General features: G+C 37.3%; 1 protein-coding gene across 1 annotated transcript in view; it reads right to left on the bottom strand.

Moving 5' to 3' along the window:
• LOC121323021 (myosin light chain kinase, smooth muscle-like) overlaps nucleotides 1–16,277 on the bottom strand; it is a 96,911-nt gene that overhangs the window by 26,680 nt on the left and 53,954 nt on the right. Inside the window, exons 10-11 of the mRNA XM_041263738.1 lie at nucleotides 12,427–12,561; nucleotides 9,050–9,202 (exon numbers count right to left, since the gene is read on the bottom strand). Of these exons, the coding sequence (XP_041119672.1) occupies nucleotides 9,050–9,202; nucleotides 12,427–12,561 (288 nt within the window). The remainder of the gene's footprint in view (nucleotides 1–9,049; nucleotides 9,203–12,426; nucleotides 12,562–16,277) is intronic.

The raw sequence follows: 16,277 nt of genomic DNA, 5'->3' as shown, positions 1-16,277 counted from the left end.
CACATCAAACAAGGTTTAAATTCCTGAGTTGTTAGTTTTCATTTTGATTATTTATCTGTTTATGGTACTGTGCATACTTTATTATTATTATTATTATTATTATTATTATTATTATTATTATTATTATTATTATTATTATTTTATTATTAGTTCTTTAGACATTTTCTGCTACATCTATACAAGTATAATTTATTTCAAATAATAAATGGTAAATTGTATTTTACTTGTAAAATTCTAAAGGAAAAAGAAATGCATTTGATTGGTTGAACACGATTGACGTCACCAACTTGACGTCAAATGAAATCTACCAACTCATCCGCAGCATCTAAGATTTGAACGCAAGGTGGTGAATTCATAGCGACCATCTGAATCAAATGCACGGTGTGAACCAGCCTTAAATCCCAATTAAGTACATGAGTGGAGCGTCGCCTGAAACAATTAAGTTCACCTCTACGCTCTTTTGATACTAGCACGTCTTCCTCTGCCTTTCCGAATGGCTCTGGTGCACCTTGGCTTCAGAAGGAGCTCCAGCGGCGAACTGAACTAAACTGCACTTAATGCTAACGTATACAAATGATATACAAATGATATGCTAACAGTATTGTGTATCTGATAATGCTAATCAATCATGGTAGAGCCCACAGAGGAGCAGCGAGCCAGGGGCTGTATTCTTGAAAGTCTTCTTAAGACAAAACTTAAAGTTTGTAAGAAAATAGTTCTTCCTAAGATTGATCTTAAGTTCAATTCTTAAATTTTTCCTACTATCGTCCGAAATTTCTTCTTAAGAACTTCTTAAATATTGTCTTTAAAAAAAAAAAGCCTGAGTAATATAGGCCTAAGGCAAACTGAATTTAAAATAAATGTAACATGCCTTACATTTGATGTATTATTATATTATTATTACTAAAACAAACAAATAAATAAAACAACAAACCACGCAAATCAGTCCTCGTTTGCATAAATATTAATGTGACTGGAGACTTCTGTTAGTTTCATCTGAGCAATTTATTTTGATCCTCTTATACAATTTGCTCAGTGATCTGACCTTAGCACTACAACTATGACGATAGCCCTGGTGACTATATTGCAGTGTGGCAGAAAGATTATGGTCTTCTTAAGGGTAAAAACAGTCCCTAAGGACTGAACCTTTTAAATTCAGATGTATTATTACAATAAAGGAGACATAAATGATGGTTAAATGTGATTAAAACTTGTTTAGCTGTGTATTTGTTTGACATGAGCGAACTGTGCTGTGTAGGCCTACTGTTCTTTTCTGAAAACCAAGATCTTAAAAATTGCATTATTACTTCTTCGGAATCCCCCTGATGCTTGACCCCTTATGTGTGTGTGTGTGTGTGTGGGGGGGGGGGGGGTCATGGTGCTTTCTTATAAATAAAACTGATATATTTTGATATATTATGATATATTTATTAAAAAAAACACACAAACAAACAAAAAAACATCTGACGTGCACTGAAGGTACCGCATCTGACTTTGTTGCTTGCTACTAAATCCCATGCTATATTCAAGTAAGTTGCCCTCCAGATAATCACTGTCGAGAAAGTGCGCGCCACAAACAACAGAATTCTTCTGCTGAATGGCTTTCGCGGTGAAGTCCTCTCTTTTGACTTGTACAAACCACACCCAGGAGCGAAATACGGCCTCTTTTACCCTCGAAAGGCATGCACCCGATGCCCTGACAGGTTGGAGTTCATGCAACCCCCACACATGCACAAATTCACAACCTTATTATTATTATTATTATTATTATTATTATTATTATTATTATTATTATTATTAACTAATTAATTAATTAATTAATTTAATTATTAATTAATAATTTATTTTTATTTTTTTTAATCTCACAAACCTGTAGGCCAGACATGCAGGCTGAGAACGGTTTCCATTTTGCAACGTCACGTGTGACATAGTACAAAAAGGTTGTGTTTTCAGTAGGCGTGTTCCGTGATTCACATTAATCACATTTTAGTGGCTTATAAAATGTTTTTGATAATATTCTTAAACACTGCTGCATCCATTTCACTTTAAACCAACCATAACGATTCATCATAATACTGTATGAGAAGCACTAATTTGCAAGCTTGCTCAGTTACCACATGTCAGTTAGTCACATGTTTGAATCAGATCAATTTCACTGAAAAAATCTCAGACATAGCAAAGAAAACATCAAGCAAGAAGAGGAGAATGCTTCTATTTTCCCTGGGTTTAGCTGAATCTCTGTCAGAAATACCTCTGACTTTTCTCTGAATCCCACCAGCTCTGAGGAAACACTGCTTAGTGATCTGAAGCAGATCTTGAGCCATGCCAACAGAGCTGGAATGTGAGCGTGAGCAGGTCAAAGGCTCGCCTCTCCATAACAACTAACAGCCTTCATAAAGATAGGCACAGACTACAGAAATGTCAAGATTGAATACTGTTTAGTCAATTTGCAACATTGCTGTTAGTTGTATTTAAAAACATTACATTTTCCGCAAATATATTTATTTTACAAAAAAGAATGACAAAAATATCAAACAAATAAAAAAAAGGTTTCATAATGGTGAACAAGATTGCCTAGCTGAGTAAAAGCGCCAGACCAAGCCACCCTCTTGGCCAGGCAAACCAGTTAAATTGAATTAATGGTTAATTGGTTCAATTTAAGAATTTAGAACATATTTCGACCAATTAAAGACTTGGACTAAACAGACCGACTTTCCTCACTCTTGTGCTGGATCAAACCGGGGTCTTTTGCCAACAAATTAAGACTGTGCTTAAAGAAAGCATTTACTAGGTAAAAAGTGCTATCATTTATTCCCTGAGGAAAGAAATTATGGTACTTAGGGTTATAAGGAAGAGGGGAAGGACTCATTTTGAACTGAAAATGTCAGAAATGAGGGGTGATATATAGTTAGTAAATTAAATTATCTTACCAATACGAACATATAACTGGAAGTTGCCCCAATCAGAAACGCAGAGAGATGCTACCAAGCAAATCCAGACTGGTTTCAAAAGAGAAATGCAAGCTTTTAACCCTGTATATAGACTTTGTCCATATAGGACAGGGTTAGGATTAAGGTTGCAATATCATTATGGGAAGCCAGAAGAACAGGCACAGTCAGAAATGTGCAGATTTTTTGAGATCAAGTGTCATTGTGTCATTTACTAGGATTAGAATGTGTACAATATCTTTAACAAGGGTTAAGGTATGGACGATTTAGCAAGGACGATTTCAAAAAGCAAGCTGTGAAGCACTGCAGTATTACCTTAAGTTTTAGAAGACAGGATGAGCACTCCCAACAGATACTGTTGTTAGATAAACAAGAGAACAAGGAAAGAACCAGACAAATTAGTGTTTGAGGGAAAGAGCTGAGGGGATTGGTACTATTTTAAGACTATAGGATGAAACAAAAATGAAAATGTCAATATGTTGTTACATCAACAACCTTACTGTGGAATGTTAAGAAGAATAAGGGATACCAAACCTAATCATTCTACAGCAAATACATTTGTAAAGATTATAAAACAGTAGTGAATACAAGCTACAACACCATTCCCTTAATTTTCTTTACTTAATTATGGAGCTGTCTCTAGCAGATAAAAATATGGATCACAACATTGGGTGATGTCAGAAGTAGACAGGGACACAACCTCACCACCAAGAGGGTGTATGAATTCTACAATTAATGTTTCATTAATAAACTTCAAGGGGGAGTGTGAACAGGCTGGCTGTAGGTGTGACGTCAGACCAGGAAATAATATAATATACATATATAGCACCTTTCATAGACCACCTTCACAAAGCACTTTACAGATTTAACTTACAATAGGACATTGATTTAACTCCTAATCTGCAGGATTGAGCACAAGGAGGTTAAGTGACTTGCTCAAGGTCACACAGTGAGTCAGTCAATGGCAGAGGTGTGATTTGAACCAGTGATCTTCTGGTTACAAGCCCTGGACTTTAACTACTGGACCACACGTCTGCTTTATGAAACCACATTAAACCAAAACACAAAGCAACTGGAGGCGAAACTGAGACGCTGCAGCATTCAGAAACAAATTCAAAACAAACTGCACGTTGGCCAAACAAACAGACAAACAAACAAACAAACAGTGGACGAACAGGCAAAGAAATATCATGCTGGCTATAGCAATTGTTATTTTTACTTTATAAATTTTCTCCTCTGTTTCTCTCCTGTTCTTCATTCACTAACACCCAACCTCGAGTGAGTGAAACAGTCAGCCTTTTATGCAGCTGTACCGAGATTGGATTGCTAATCAATCATTCAATTGGAATCTCGGTACATCTGCACGTGAACTACTTTGTGCAATTCTCATGCTTCCATACAAATACTCGTTATACTCTGTACGTGAACTGATTGTGCCATCCTTGTGTCTAAATACAAATATACATTTTATAACACTTGTGCTACATAACCCCACATCTCGTGCACCAATACATATACACCAACATTAATAGACCACACGCAACATATAGCCATAAGATACACACGAGGGCAGGGCACACTGCCACAGGGAGCTTCAAAACCTACAGGGTCAATTGTTTTTTTGTTTTTTTTTGTCTGAAAGAATTTTATTAAATCACTTCAAACATTTTAATCAGCAGAGACTTTGTTACCACATTTCTTTACTGCCAGAGCTAATGAACAAAAGAAAGGGCTTTGTTTCCATCCTCCCTCATTCACATTTACCATTTATGGCCTTTGGTTACAGTTTGTGCCTCAAGACTAATACATCTGTTGGCTGAACACAGGGAACTTAACTCATAAAGAACTCAGAAAACCAAACAGACAAGATAAGTTGTTTTCCTAAACAATTCTCATTTTGTATATACATATTTGGCATGCCACAGACTGGGATCTAAGGTTTTTTAAATATGTTTCCACAATGTCTACCTTAAACAGAAAAGCATTAGTAGTCTTTTTTTTTCTTTTTTTGACAGTTTATGTAACCCTATTACAGAATTAATGGGATTTTTTTCTCCAAACCTTAAATATGTATTCCAGTGAATCTTTTCCAAATAATTAACTCTGACCTGTCAAACGAGCCATGAATAACAATAAGTGCCTTGCTGTTTTTTGCCCTTTATAAAAATGTGACATTCAACATAAATGTATTTGTAACTGCAATTAAATAACTTTGAAGTTGCCAAAAAAACACACCGATCTTGACTTTGAAATTCTGTATGCGTATTGTGTTTGCTTTAATGAAAATGCTAATAATACACCCTGTAGTATATTCTGAACACATAGCATATAAAATACTCTTTACTTTAAAAAAAAAACCTTAGACACCCATGTCACCCCTGCGATGTCCATTCTTCACTGGTTCCCATTGGTAAAAAAGATCCACTGGGGCTACATACCCAGCTGCACTCTTGTTCCAGGGATGTAGGCCTTTTAACCTTTTGACCCTGCCCATCTTGCTTACCAGAACTTTCTCCCTGTACTATTTAGCTGCATTGGCTATTCTCCGGTGAAGTGCCTAACCCAATCAGAATGATCTTATCTTCTGTGACAGCAGTTTTTAGGGTTTTTTTGCAGTTTAAAAATAGCACAAAGTTTAATTTAAAATACAATTTAACTTTTTAAAACTTATTCAGATATATTTTAAATACTGATACACTGACACATTAAAAAGTGCTTAGACAGCTTTACATAAAACCCCATAGTAGATCCTTCATGGTTTAATGGTGAACTGTTTTGCATCTGTGAAAAGCTCCAATAATCTTTACAGGATAACGGTAATTAAAGAACAACAACTACGAGTTAGACAACATAGTTTCTACAATCAAACACAATTGAGATCCTACATTTTATGGGCTAAAGCTTGGAAGCTTTATCTGGTTTTACACTATATTGCTGTCACTAACTTGCAGAACGGAAACCTGTCCCAAATCAAAACATATGATACTACAGCAGGAGCCAAATGGACGAGCAGTGAATTACAAAGATAACAATGGGGCCTACAACCCCAACTACAGTTTTTGTTTTTGTTTTTTCCTCATCAAACCTGCCAGCACTGAACATTGACATTACAGTTGCAACCAGAAGTCTTATTGACTTTGAGTATACTTTGTATATAAAATAGATTGAGATCACAATGGTATGTCTTACCTCCTGGGGCCTCATCTAGTAACCGCTAGAGAACAAAGTTTGAAATTTTCAACAGCATGAAAAAATGTTGCCTGTAAACATTCCTTCTTCATTTGAAAAGGCCACGACTACATTGGGTGAAGCCCTGGACTGTTTCTTGCAGCTATAAGCTACTTGTCTGCAGACTTACTGTAATGACTGACTTTGTTAATCAGATTTAAAATGACGTCCAAAAGAAACCCAACATGGCACTGTAACAGTTTGCCATCGCAGCCTGGGCTTTCTTCATGAAGCTTAAGCAGTATTCTCTACATATTACACTATGTAACACAATTTTTGTTCCTGGGTAGTAAGTGTTTCCAATGGGAAAACAGGCAAAAACTACTCACTTCTAAATCTTTTGTAGTTATTTTTTGTATTACTTTAGTATAAATACATGTTAATTTGGATTCATATGTTGTTTTTTTCTGACTTTATGTGAATGAAAAGTCACACATTTGCCCGTTTTCCCATTGGAAACAGTGGTATTTTGAAATATCACTGTCCTGGTCACAAAAGCAAAGTTTGTATACTTCTGACGCATAAGCAATTAGGAAGTAACACTTACTACCCAGGAACAAAAAAAAAAAAAAAAAATTGTTACACAGTGTTATCAGTGTGGCATTCCCACTAACATACTTGGTTATGTATCTTCTTTTGAAAGTTAACAATATCCTATGTTCATTAACAGCTGGCACAGAACATCCTGTGGTAATCATCTTTTTATAAGATGTCACACATAACCCCAGACCACACTTTTGAGAAGACCTTCCTCTAAGCTTAGATTGGATTCTTTTTAAATTACAAAGCTAAGTAAACCAGTGAAATACCAGGCATTAAATCTTAATGAGTTCCAATAGAATAATAAAACAGTAAACACACAAGATCAGATGTGTTCAGACTAGGCTTAAAAAACTAATTGAGACTGATTCCACACCAATCTCACTGTTCAGACTAACCCTCAGATTGGTCTGAGACCAGTTTAACAGGTCTCACATTGATTTGAGATAGAACAGTTTTCACAAGATCAGTCTAAGTAAAGTTTGAATAGAGAAACCGGTTCTATAACAGTGAGCTTTGCCAAAACCACTGTGTCCAAGTGGGTGAATTTCCCTGGTGTAAAGATCAGTTTCTATATTTCTGCATATCCCATTTTCATAAAGTAATATAGGACTAAATAAACACCAGAAAGTTCTGTGTTATTGGTTTGGAAGGAAGTTGGTTGTGCAGTTGACACATATGTTTATGATGGCTCCTTAAAAGAAAAGGGTTTTTTTTATTTTGTTTTAATCAACTGACCATATTTATTTTCATTTATTTTATTGTTCTTGTCTTTTTCTGACTTCTTTTCAATTTTGCGATACTTCTATTCTTTGTCAGGGAAGATTTACAAACATCTGACAAATGTCACCATAAAACAGTGTCTCATTTAAGATTATTTTTTTTGTTTCCATGGAAACAACATTAGAGCTCCACATTAAAGAGCTGTGTGGGAAACTGTTGGTATTTCACATTTGCTATAAAAAACTGAATCTGTGCCATAAAAAAAAAAAATTCTATGAAAAATGTAGAAAGCAGATGTTTAATTTAATAATACCGAAAGTCATCAGAGAACATAAAAATAAATACTCTCAACAGAGGTTTTAGCATTTGGTCTTTAGAGTGATTCCTGTTTTTATGTCCTATAAACTATATACAGTTTCTAGCCAAGAAGGCCATTGACCATGACTTAAAATGGCCTTAAAGGAAGTCATAAATAACAGCCTCAATTAACAGTGTGGCTCATGAAAGAATGAGATTTTTTTTTTATACATTAAATTATCACCTTGAGAAAGGGAGAGATAAAAACATTTATTTTCAGCAGCCTCCTAAGAGACATCAAAGACAAAACTGACTCAGCACCTCTAAGCTATGAAGAACTTGAGACTGGTGGATGACTAGATGCAGGGGCACGGGAACTAGGGTAGCTGGAGGTGTGGCAGCACCCCCTGGCTTGAAGTACAGGGGTGCTGTGCACTGGCTGGTGCAATGATAAATCCTTCTAGTTTTACAAATCTTATGAGCTGTGTGTGCAGTACACTGCTCCTTTTTGCATGGCTTTTGTACACAAAAGATAATTGACCAATAAGCACTCACTAGATCTTTTATACTGTAAATTGCACAGCTGCAATGTCACAAGATTTGGTTAGTATTTAGAAAGCATTAGCTTGTATGTAGTGAAGCGGTTATTGAAAATGTCCCCAAAAAGAATATCAGATTTTTTTTGAAAATTCTCAGCAGTACCACCTGTTAAATCAGCTTGTCACAACTGTTGCTAACTGGGGGTCCTGCTTTGTGTAGAAATACTAAAAACACAAGTACACCGTGACATTAAACATAACGACAAGTGCCTAATCACACGGTAAAGCCCTAAACGAGGGTTCTATTGCTATCAAATGGTATAGTTCAGACTATGTTCCAAATCAATCTACCAGAAAAAATGTAAATACAGTATTCATTTCTGTAATTTACTTTTTATCTGTTTGATGAAAGAAAATCTGTTTCAGAGTCCTATATGCTCAATCTATCTATTTTAATTTAATATTGCAAACAAAGTTGCAAAAAATGGAGAATAGTGTTTGCAGTCAGCGGCGTAGAATAATCATAACAAAAATAGAAACATCAAACATCTAGATACAGACTGATTACTTTCAGCATATCTTTACATGGTGTAAACTGTGGTGGTCTAAACCAGTAATATAGAAGAATGGAATCAATGTCATTCAGAAATTAAGATTATTTTAGCCTTTCCTATAAACATTGCATTGTTATAAGATACATATAAACAAGCATTAGGGCTGATTTTCACCGTAACTAGAACATAGCCAAAAATAAATACAATATTTTAAAAATACCTTTTATGACTACTTTGGCACTGCAAGTTGCTCTTCCACAGCTGTTCTCCGCCACACAGGTATATAGACCATCATCCTCTGGTAACGCATCCTGAACAGTCAGTTTGGCCACTCCATTTTCAAAAGTTGCATGTGCGTACTGGATAGTGTTATCTAGGAATGGCAAGAACAAAAATGCAATAAACAATTTCAACTATTATTATTTTTATTTATTTTTTGAGTGCCCAGTTATCTCAACCCCAATTTTCTCCCCAAGAGAAGGCTCAGGAGAAGGTTCAGGAGAAAGCTCAGGAGAAGGTTTAGGAGAAGGCTCAGGAGAAGGTTCAGGAGAAGGTTCAGGAGAAGGTTTAGGAGAAGGTTCAGGAGAAGGTTCAGGAGAAGGTTTAGGAGAAGACTCAGGAGAAGGTTCAGGAGAAGGCTCAGGAGAAGGTTCAGGAGAAGGTTCAGGAGAAGGTTCAGGAGAAGGTTCAGGAGAAGGTTCAGGAGAAGGCTCAGCAGAAGGTTCAGGAGAAGGTTTAGGAGAATGTTCAGGAGAAGGTTCAGGAGAAGGTTTAGGAGAAGACTCAGGAGAAGGTTCAGGAGAAGGCTCAGGAGAAGGTTCAGGAGAAGGTTCAGGAGAAGGTTCAGGAGAAGGTTCAGGAGAAGGTTCAGGAGAAGGTTCAGGAGAAGGTTCAGGAGAAGGCTCAGGAGAAGGTTCAGGAGAAGGTTCAGGAGAAGGTTCAGGAGAAGGTTCAGGAGAAGGTTCAGGAGAAGGTTCAGGAGAAGGTTCAGGAGAAGGTTCAGGGTTCAGAGAAGGTTCAGGAGAAGGTTCAGGAGAAGGTTCAGGAGAAGGTTTAGGAGAAGGCTCAGGAGAAGGTTCAGGAGAAGGTTCAGGAGAAGGTTCAGGAGAAGGTTCAGGAGAAGGTTCAGGAGAAGGGTTCAGGAGAAGGTTCAGGAGAAGGTTCAGGAGAAGGCTCAGGAGAAGGTTCAGGAGAAGGCTCAGGAGAAGGTTCAGGAGAAGGCTCAGGAGAAGGTTCAGGAGAAGGTTCAGGAGAAGGCTCAGCAGCAGGTTCAGGAGAAGGTTTAGGAGAAGGCTCAGGAGAAGGTTCAGGAGAAGGTTCAGGAGAAGGCTCAGGAGAAGGTTCAGGAGAAGGTTCAGGAGAAGGTTCAGGAGAAGGTTCAGGAGAAGGTTCAGGAGAAGGTTCAGGAGAAGGTTCAGGAGAAGGTTCAGGAGAAGGTTCAGGAGAAGGTTCAGGAGAAGGCTCAGCAGCAGGTTCAGGAGAAGGTTCAGGAGAAGGCTCAGAAGAAGGTTCAGAAGAAGGTTCAGGAGAAGGTTTAGGAGAAGGCTTAGGAGAAGGTTCAGGAGAAGACTCAGGAGAAGGTTCAGGAGAAGGTTCAGTGGGCATCCTCCAATCCCATGACCGAGTCAGTTTCCTCTTTTACATCCTGGAACTCGAGAGTGGATGCCAGTGCTTTCTGGGTGGCTCTGAGCTCATTAGGTGCCTGGCCGGTAGGGTTCATTGTAGTGCGAGAGAGACAATCCCTGCCGACTTTGCCTCCCTAACCCGAGGAGAGCCATAGCCAATGCGACCCTCTGTAATTCCCAACAAAGACCGCTGACTACGCAGAACTGGCACTCCCCTGACTGTATAACTTACCCTGCACACCACGTGGCCATACTTTCACCAGTGAGCCACTTACGGACCACTAGAATTTGAAATTGTAATATATCCTTTAATTGCTCAGCCAATCAGGTGTAGCACAGCGAGCTACATGCACAATGTGTGAACAAACTTCGATAACTTTATGGTAGATATAGCTTACACAACGCTTATTGTATTTTAAAGATCTACACAATATTAAAGCCCTTGATACTCTTGTCGTTTTAAACCTTTAAATGTGTGGATTTCCATAGACTTGTACAGGAATTAACTGGGTGGGATGTAAGTTGCTTCTGGCTGATATGCCCCCATGCAGTTTTGGTTTTAGACGGGGGTTATAGTGCATGACATATGTAAAATATACTAAGATATTTACACCTGGGTACCTCTGACTGCTGCTTATCCTCAACAAACACAAAATATATCATCTCTATTATCTTGTTAAATACGACAGCATAGCCTTTTAATTCCAGAGGACTGTTTTTCAGCAAGTAGGTATTTCCCAATGTGTTTACATGAGTCAATAACAGTCTCAAGTGTCTGCTTTTGGAGTACAAACTAATGCCAAGTCTGCCTGGTGTAATATTTCAGGGAGAGCAATGCATGTTTTTCCTTTATATGGTTGTAACTCTTATATTTGTTTAATAGCACCAGCTATATTTTCCAGCCAAGCAGAAGAACTAGGTATTTGTACTTGAGCTGACTCTGCAGGTCAACCTTTACAGACAGTACATTTTTACTTGAATTAAATACAAAAGCATTTTAACAAAATTACAGGAAACCATTCAAGTATTTGCAGATCAGCTATTTGATACAATTTAACTGGTTCAGACTGGTTGACTGTTGTAAAATGTATCCAATCAAAATAAGAAAAATACATTCAGTAGTTCCTAATGCTTCTTGCTTCAACTTCCAAAGAAATTTCCAATATATTATTTTTACATTCCCAAAACCTTATGTTATATCTCATTTGTATCCTGATCTTGTAGGACAAGGAAACTCTTTATTTTTCTTAATTTCTGTTGCACTAATGTCGCATATACAAACTTCCAATTTGTTTGTTGTTCTAAATACAGAGTCAGCAACATGGTCTGTAAACTTCAATACTTGATGTTTTCTTTTAAAAGTTGCCATTATTCTGCTCTGTTCTGATGTTTCATCAATAATTCTGGTTCTTAATGAGTCTATCATCTATCACCTATCCTGTCTGCTATTGTTGCTACGGTGACACACACATGATTAGCTATGGGTGGGCGCACATGATGGCCTAACATATGCACCTGGAAGCCCATGTATATTTATACCAGAGGGCTGAACAAACTCTCACTTTCCAGTTCAGAGGTGTCAATAGAGATTCATACTGAAACATATTTCTCAGAGTAGACTGCAAGCATTTTGCTACAGCCAATTATGAAAGATTCTTCGAGCATTAGCTTTTTTGATCATGTGACTATATAGTCACGATCACTATTCATAACCTATTTTCACAATCCTGCAATATTAATGCTTTACTCCATTTTCAGACTGTATAAAGGAAATGATCATGAAAAAAACATGTTTCTGGAAATGTACTTCTCTTTTTCGGCTAATTTACTGCATCTACCAATAGGGGTCCCCATTAATACTTTTTTATAAATCAGCACTCAATGATATATAGAATATTGATTTAATGTTTATACTGAATTGTGGCCTAGACTTAAAATGCATGGATTTGCTTTAGTTATACAGTCAACTTACCATTTAATAACCAGGTAATCTGAGGTGAGGGTTTGGCCTCAAAAGAACACTGCAACACAAAATCTTGCCCTTCACTCACTGTGCATCCCTTCAACGGACTGGTGACAAACGGGGCAATTCCCTCCACTTTTGGGCCTTTTAAGAAAAAATGCAATTAGCAACATTTTCTGCCATGTTGGTGTATTCCTGTACCTATACTGTCCATTGAGTGTTACTACCATGAAATTCACTTTTTATCAATATATTTACCCTGCTTAAAGCAATGAGAAGTATTTTCTTACTGATGTTCATGTATTTGTTTGTTGTTAATACAGTTCTGAGTTACCACTGTAGGATTGAGTACTGTAATGTATAGAATTGCTAGGATTCAATACTCTTAAGCACTGTTTTTATTTAAACTAAACAGAATTGTTCAGTACATTGTTACCTCAGTGGTTTCTATATGAGATTTTGAGACTTTAACTTAAAAGGCAATGCCACCAGGTGCCCATATGCTGCAGCTGCAGAAAGGATGTTGAAATTGAATTTTCTGTGAAATCCAGTGAATGATGAAACTGACCAGGTACATTTCCAAAATGAAATCTGCATTTTGGATATTTTTCAATTTCAGATACTGTATTGCTCTTTGCCCATAACATTCATAGAATATTGTTTATTATTTTTTTTTTTTTAAAACAAAAGACACTTAGTAGAAAAATCATGTTTCAGCTGTTCAAACGGCAATGGCTTAAGAAGAGAAGTTAGTTTAATAAACTCTGCTCTGTTCCCCCGTCACACACAGCTCAATACAAAGAACTTCAAGTCTTTGCCTAATAAAGACCATGGAGTGAACTCCAGTCTGGCTACTGCAGCAGCGACACTATGTGACACTTGGCATGTGTTTCACTGCTGTTACATGTCTTTGGCTAGTACAGCGTGTGCATTTGTAAAAGCTTTGTTTTTCAAAAGAAGTAAGTCCAACAGTATTTCCTATGTAAGGGAACCTGACAAGTTGTCTCCTGAGCCAGTGGTTTCACTTTTTCAGCTGTCACACACTATTAGAAATAGTAGTGGCTTTCATTAGCACTCCTGCTGCTTGGATAGGTACCATGATGCAGTATCAACCACACTGCAGTAGATGGAGTTTGCCAGCCTTGTGGAAATTTCCAGAAGCTGAGTATTCTTATTCTCAAAGCAATGCAATTGGGTCATTCCATTTGTCATTTACTTAAATGTATTATTTTATTTATGCAAAGCCCTTAAAAGGAGCTTCAAAATGATACTACTATTTGTTGAACTAGACCAGCTTTCCATTACAATTGTATCTTATCACTTTTAAGTATAAGCCTTTACTTTTTTTTTTTTTGATCAATTAAGCTTTAAGACTGCACAACATGCAGAAGGGGTTGAGCTAAAAACCAATGAGGATTTATTGACTGTTATAAGTGGTTTATGTTTGCATCGTTTTCATAGATAAGTGACAACAGCTAACCACACGCCAACCTCATAGCTGTGTTAAAGGTTTCATTAATGACAGTGCAGTCTTTGTAACTGATTTATTTTGAATGTGGTTTGATATCTAAATACTTTCGTCCTGGATATCAGGTATTGACACAGGCTAACACAGAGGCTTTTTTTTTTTGTTGCTTAATATTATATATCTTCCTACCAAGTTATAGTCCAAAAAATGCAATTTTGTTTTACAGTTGTTATTTTTATCAAATCTTTATCCTGGGCTGATAAAGTGGGTTATCATGTAATGCTATCACTGTTTTTGTTATTAAACGACTGTGTAAAGAAGGTGGAACCGTCACTGAAATTAAATCAAACCAGCTTCTCAACGTTAAACTCCGCTCTCTTAATTCTGTATAGGGACAACAACTTGCCAGATCAGCTGTCGAACCCAGCCTTTTGCTGCCACTACTACAGCAATTTCAGAATGGCTGCACCAGAACCAATATGTGTTCAAATTAACACATAATAAACTATTATCATAAGGATTTGCAATTAACAAAAATCCATATGTGTAAAAAAAAAAATAAAATACTATTGTACTTCATTCTTTCATTTAATTTTTTTTTTTTGGATATTTTACCTCATTTAAAATGCTAAGTAACTTTATAACAAATCACAGTGGGCCGAATAAATATTAAAATGTAGCAAGTCACTGAGTTATTATTTTACACACACACACACACATATATATATATATATATATATATATATATATATATATATATATATATATATATATATATATATATATATACAGCTCTGGAAAAAATTAAGAGACCACTGCAAAATTATCAGTTTCTCTGGTTTTACTATTTATAGGTATGTGTTTGGGTAAAATGAACATTTTTGTTTTATTCTATAAACTACTGACAACATTTCTCCCAAATTCCAAATAAAAATATTGTCATTTAGAGCATTTATTTGCAGAAAATGACAACTGGTCAAAATAACAAAAAAGATGCAGTGTTGTCAGACCTCGAATAATGCAAAGAAAATAAGTTCATATTCATTTTTAAACAACACAATACTAATGTTTTAACTTAGGAAGAGTTCAGAAATCAATATTTGGTGGAATAACCCTGATTTTCAATCACAGCTTTCATGCGTCTTGGCATGCTCTCCACCAGTCTTTCACATTGATGTTGGGTGACTTTATGCCACTCCTGGCGCAAAAATTCAAGCAGCTTGGCTTTGTTTGATGGCTTGTGACCATCCATCTTCCTCTTGATCACATTCCAGAGGTTTTCAGTGGGGTTCAGGTCTGGAGATTGGGCTGGCCATGACAGGGTCTTGATCTGGTGGTCCTCCATCCACACCTTGATTGACCTGGCTGTGTGGCATGGAGCATTGTCCTGCTGGAAAAAACAATCCTCAGAGTTGGGGAACATTGTCAGAGCAGAAGGAAGCAAGTTTTCTTCCAGGACAACCTTGTACTTGGCTTGATTCATGCGCCCTTCACAAAGACAAATCTGCCCGATTCCAGCCTTGCTGAAGCACCCCCAGATCATCACCGATCCTCCACCACATTTCACAGTGGGTGCGAGACACTGTGGCTTGTAGGCCTCTCCAGGTCTCCGTCTAACCATTAGATGACCAGGTGTTGGGCAAAGCTGAAAATTGGACTCATCAGAGAAGATGACCTTACTCCAGTCCTCTACGGTCCAATCCTTATGGTCTTTTGCAAACCTCAGCCTGGCTCTTCTTTGCTTCTCATTGATGAAGGGCTTTTTTCTAGCTTTGCACGACTTCAGCCCTGCCCCTAGGAGCCTGTTTCGAACCGTCCTCGCTGTGCACTTCACCCCAGCTGCCGTTTGCCATTCTTTTTGTAGGTCACTTGATGTCATCCTACGGTTGCTGAGTGACATTCGAATGAGTTGGCGGTCATCCCGGTCAGTGGAGAGTCGTTTTCGCCCTCTGCCGGTCTGTAGCTTTGTTGTCCCCAATGTGTGCTGCTTGACCTTGTTCTTATGAACCGCCGTCTTTGAAATTTTAAGGATGGAAGCAACCCGACGCTCACTGTATCCCTCTGCCAGTAAAGCCAGAATTGAACCCTTCTTTTCCTCACTCAAAACTTTCCTTTTCAACTCTTTGGGCATGGTCAATAGTTATTTTTTGATTCCAATTACTTTTGAGGTACTACTAGCACTGTTTTGCCATCCAGCTGGTCCTATTGCAAGAGGATAGTGATGACCACAGGAGTGGTTTTTATACTTTTCCTCATTAAATAAGATTTGGTTCAGGTGATCCCCTAATCAGTACCTCATTCAGTAGAATGAGGTGTGCCTGTGTTGGAATTCAACAGACACTGGAATGGAATGGCTGCCATACATGTAGAGATGCTGATTTAAGAAAAATTT

Source organism: Polyodon spathula, chromosome 11 (assembly GCF_017654505.1).
Source record: "Polyodon spathula isolate WHYD16114869_AA chromosome 11, ASM1765450v1, whole genome shotgun sequence".
In the NCBI taxonomy this organism is placed as follows: Eukaryota; Metazoa; Chordata; class Actinopteri; order Acipenseriformes; family Polyodontidae; genus Polyodon; species Polyodon spathula.
This window is presented reverse-complemented; position numbering and strand designations above follow the sequence as displayed.